Below are 5,342 nucleotides of genomic sequence, written 5' to 3'. Positions count from 1 at the left end.
TATATGATGGTAGCGACTGAGAGTGAAATTAAAAAATTAGTGTATAAGAAAATTTACATAATTTAATAACAGGCAATTCGAAAGTAACCCTAATTGGATTTGGGTTCTTATTGGGACATTTCTTGGACTAACTTGCTGAGGACCTTCCAAATCCTCAAACATAATAATAAATTACACGAAAGTTAGGATTATTCCAAATCCTTTTCGTTAAAGTTTGAGTGTTTAAGCCAGGTAAAGAATTTGTCGTATTTGGTGACAAATTTACCAAAAATCTGAACATGCAACATTTGTTATGAATTTATCATGTAGTATAAAGTTTATGAACTCAACTACATTGTGTTATGAATATTATTTATACCTAATAATATATAATTGAATTATCGAATTTTTACGCTAATAACCCCAATTAGGCTTTATATTCAATACTTGGTAACAAGAGAGGTACTCTGTCTTATAACTTGCTAATAGTTTATCCTAAAATTCAAATACGAGTTGAGTTGACATTGTTAACTTTTGTTGACTTTGTTTAACCAAAATTGACGATTGTCGCAATGACCAAGCAGCCCACATCTCTCCATCCAAGAGTCTTTAGACGGAATTTTTAGGCCCTTCCTAGAAGATTTTTTCCAACCTCTCATAAGGAGGTTCTAGAGCCTTTTCCTTAATTAAATTGCCAAAGAGCCCGTACACTGTAGATTAATCCAATTAAACCCAAAATTAGTTCCAATTAATTTATGATCAATTATTAATCAAATATCATAATTTCTAATTAATATATTATTCTCATAACATATTAACAAACTATACATTCAAATTTATTAATCAAATAATAAATTATTTTTTTTTCTCTCTAAAATAATCCTATCCAATTGTTAGCTTTGAGGGAAATCCAAAAGAAATGTGCTACTATCAATTCAAGTTTATACCAATTATAGTTATGAGCTTAGACACATAATCCAACAGTCTCCCACATGGATAAATCCAATAACTATAACTGCTAGTATAATCTTCCAAATTGATCAGCAAATTGTAGCCACCAAAAGCTGTTGTCGAACTCTGACCCACTCAGTTACATGTATTAAGATAAGTGATTATATAATCATCCTTTCCGCAAGATATCATTCAGACATGAGACATGGAACAAAATCAATCTCATTGTCCAATACTTTGTTTTCCGGTTTCTGATTTGTAATGACATGAAACTTTAAATCGAACACATCAATCAATTTCTGGTCGAGCCTGACACTGTAAGTCAACACCAAATGACTGAGGAGCGTGAAGATATCGTTTTTCTCGTTAAGACAAAAGGATTGACTTATATGCTTGTACTATTTACTCATTTATATGCTTGCACTATTTACTCATCAAATTATACACATCAATACGTTTTATAACATCAAGTTACTGATGCGTTTTCATATCATCAATGCACAACCAATTTGTAAACTACAACTCATATATATCCGTTTAAAGATTATAAAATCATTTGGATAGCCCATAACACTTGGATGTTAGACCATGGCCGGCCCATGACATTTGGTCGTAAGACCTGGATAGTAATATAAAGCCTTAAGGAAAAAAAAGAAACAATTTAATCTAAGACCGTTCACAAAAGTAGTATTTAACGATATTTTAAGCGTATTATAATGATAAGAAACTGGAGGGTCCCACGCTTCTACGTAGTTATCAACGATAAAGCGCCGGCCCACGCATTCACAATGTCGCCTCGCGGTATAATTCGGACCGGATATTCGGTTCGATCCGATACCCTAACAGTTGACCCGCGTTCATGATCTGTTTTATACAGTTGACCTTTGATTCTCATCTACTACTTAAGTACAACGAACAAAAAAAAAGTAATTAAAACTCGTTGAACTTCCCCCAAAACCCTCCATCATTCTGCAAAAAAAAATGGAAGGCGGCGTCGCAGCGGAGCAAGGAACGGTGACTTGTGCGTCATGGATCAGGCGGCCGGAGGAAGCGCATCTAGTTGCCTTAGGGAAGTCGAAGCACGGAAATTTCCCTGCCTCTTTTCAAATTTTCACTTTCGACCGTCTCACCACATCTCTCTCGTCATCTCCTTCGGTCTCTCCCCTTGCTCTCTCTCTGTATGAATTTACAGTAGACACTCGTATACGTTGACTTGTTTGATTAAGTGCGTTTTCTTGTTTTTGTTTGGAATAACAGGCCACATTCGAGTTTGAAGACGGATGTGATCCAGTAAGCCTAGCAGTGCATCCAAGCGGTGATGATATTATCTGCTCTACTACCAAGGGCGGCTGCAGGTAGATTTACTCAAACTCAAAAATGCTTAATGTCTTTCTCTAGTAAGAATTTATTATAGTTCCCGTTCAAGAAAAAGAAAACAATTGAATGCAATGTAACTGTAATTTTATGATATGATAGCAAATTGTGTTTACTCAAATAGGGTAGGAAAATAGAATATGGTACTCAAGAATCTGGAGGTCATTTTCCTTATTGATATTTGTCCCCTATGCCTATGCCTGGGTTATGAAATTCAATACCTCATAATCCATGAGGAACTTGTATTATATACAAGTGTGTATTTTTGCACCACCTAACTTGTGTTAGATCACAATTTAAATTCCCATTTGGCACTGTAATTAATTTCAATCACATAAAATGACCGGTGACACTAATATCACCAACAAAAAATGCCTATTTGATTATTTTCTTTTCTTCTTCTTGGGTATATCTGGTTTTGTCCTTTCTTTTTTCTTTTGTAGTTTTCTATGTATATTCAAAATTTCTATATTATCTGCCATTAGGGTTGTTGTGGATCTTTGAGTAGTGATGATTGTAATAAACTTATCATTACCCAAGTTACTTACCAAACATCCTCTTAGAACAATTTGTTGAAAAATTGCAACTACTTATGAACCCACGATCTACTACTTTAGATACATTTATCAGATAAGAAATGCCTTTTGGGATTTGTGAAAGGGAGTTGACTTTAGAGATGCATGTATAACTTATATTGATGGCCTTTTATATTATGTGCAGGGTGTTTGAATTGCATGATCAAGAGAAAAATTTGAAGTTGTTGGCGAAAGAGCTAAAACCCCTCCAAAATGTGGGCCCACAGAAGTGCCTAGCATTTAGTACGGATGGATCTAGATTTGCTGCTGGAGGTGTGGTAAGAATATTAAAAACTTTGTTATGTTATAATTTATAAATTTGGTCACAGGCTTATATATATTATATCGGCCAATTAATTGAAGGATGGGCATCTAAGAATATATGAGTGGCCAAGCATGCGTGTCATAGTAGATCAACCAAAAGCTCACCAGGGATTCAACGATATGGATTTCAGGTCTGTAGATTTTTTTTAACTTTCATCATCATTATTCATAATTATATGTAAACGAATTGTAAAACTAAAATTTAATATACTATAATTTTTTTCTACAAAATTTGGCTTTCTGATTGTTGTACTCTCAGCCTAGACTCAGAGTTCTTAGCTTCAACATCCACGGATGGGTCCGCTCGGATTTGGAATGCGAATGATGGTGTTCCAGTCAACTCTTTGACTCGAACTTCAGTAAGATCTAATTAATATTACAAAAAATGTGGTACTGTTGGTTTCTTTGTCATAATTATGTGTTGTTTTTTTTTTTTTTATTCATTGCAGGATGAGAAAATTGAACTATGTCGATTTTCTAAGGATGGAACAAAACCGTTTTTGTTTTGCACTGTCCAAAAAGGTATTTTTTTTATTCCTTTGTATAAAGGATATTTTGATCCCATTTTTTTTGCTAATATGGATGTTATATTATACACGCAGGAAATAGATCAATCACAGTTGTCTGGGATATTTCTACATGGGACAAAATTGGGTTCAAAAGGCTTCTTAGAAAGCCTGCTTGTGTAATGTCCATCAGCTTGGATGGCAAATATTTAGCCCAGTAAGTGTTACGCCTTTTTTTTTTTTTTTTTTCAATAATTAATGAATCAAAGATGATTACGAAAACTCTGCTGTTAAAATAGTGATATATATTTTTGTAAGCATTTAAATATCTGAAGGTTTAGATTAGGTTCTTTGTCATTGTAAGTTAAGTCCAATAATGTTACATTACAGGGGAAGTAAAGATGGTGATGTATGTGTAGTATCAGTGAAGAAGATGGAAGTTTGTCACTGGAGTAAGAGGCTTCACTTGGGCTATCCCGTCTCCTCCCTGGATTTCTGTCCCAGTGAAAGGTATGTGCTGTTTGATTTGCATAATTTTTTTCAAGGAATGGAATCTATCATTGGAATTGGAATCGGAATCTGTCACAAAACCGAATTACACAATGAGGGTATTTTTGTCTTTTAATAAAAAGAATGGTATCGAATTCCTTCTGCAGGGTTGTTCTTTCCACCTCTAATGAATGGGGAGCTATGGTGACCAAGTTAAACGTTCCTGCAGATTGGAAAGGTCTCTCTCTCTCTCTCACACACACACACACACACACACCTGTAATGAATTGGCTGTGTTATGGGTTGGGTATAACTAACATTAATCTTTGATGTGTGGTACAGAATGGCAACTATATATGTTGCTTATAGGACTTTTTTTGGCATCTGCGGTGTTGTTCTACATATTCTTTGAGAATTCTGATTTATTTTGGAATTTACCAATGGCGAAAGACCAACCTGCACGACCTAAACTTGGTTCTTACGTAGGAGACCATCAATCTGATGATAAAAACATGTGGGGCCCCGTGGACATGTAAACATACATCACTTGCTCTCTCTCATAAAATGATTTGTAGAGATCACGGAGCTAATTTTCAACCGGATGTTGACAACTAAAAATTTGGTTCTTCTTACTTGCAATTTGTAATAGAGATGACACCCTACAATTATTTATGTTCTGTCTTGTTTGTAATATTAATTCTTTTTTCCTCTAAATTTGTTTCGGATCCTTTTACCATCCAGTTGATTTAAGCAACCGGGTCATGTATATCTAAACCTAATTATAACTATTCCACTAATGATGTCTAAAAATGGAGGCTAAAGGCTGGTATTTGTAGTTGCTGGAAACGTGTCGTAAAACCAGCAGATTGAAGATTCAAGTCTTCTTTGGAGGAAGGTCTATATTATTATTTAGAGTAGATTAGGTGGTGTTTGAGTTTGCTGTTTGGTGTGTGTTGGGCATCGAGCTTTTAGCTTATAAGAACAAAAGAAAAAAAAATCAAAATATAGAAAAAACTTTATTTAACAGTGCAAGCTTCTAACTTTTATTTAAAACCAACAACTTGTAGCTTTTAGAAACTTTTAACTTTTGATATTATGTAACTTTATACATTTAAAAAAGGTATAACACCAAAGGGCCTTTGAC

General features: G+C 34.4%; 1 protein-coding gene across 1 annotated transcript; it reads left to right on the top strand.

Annotated features, from left to right (window-relative positions):
* The first annotated feature begins 1,697 nt into the window (after positions 1-1,697).
* On the top strand, positions 1,698-4,912 carry LOC128129563 (SEC12-like protein 1). The gene is made up of 10 exons (XM_052768025.1): positions 1,698-2,085; positions 2,188-2,285; positions 3,025-3,157; positions 3,243-3,334; positions 3,463-3,562; positions 3,653-3,725; positions 3,806-3,926; positions 4,100-4,219; positions 4,366-4,436; positions 4,541-4,912. The coding sequence occupies exons 1-10, from the start codon at positions 1,912-1,914 to the stop codon at positions 4,732-4,734; spliced, it is 1,176 nt and encodes a 391-aa protein (XP_052623985.1). The 5' UTR covers positions 1,698-1,911; the 3' UTR covers positions 4,735-4,912.
* Positions 4,913-5,342: the final 430 nt, after the last annotated feature.

The sequence above is a fragment of the Lactuca sativa genome, unplaced genomic scaffold, assembly GCF_002870075.4.
Source record: "Lactuca sativa cultivar Salinas unplaced genomic scaffold, Lsat_Salinas_v11 Lsat_1_v11_unplaced_74, whole genome shotgun sequence".
In the NCBI taxonomy this organism is placed as follows: domain Eukaryota; kingdom Viridiplantae; phylum Streptophyta; class Magnoliopsida; order Asterales; family Asteraceae; genus Lactuca; species Lactuca sativa.
Note: the sequence above shows the minus strand (reverse complement) of the source record. Positions and strands in the feature narration are given on the sequence as shown.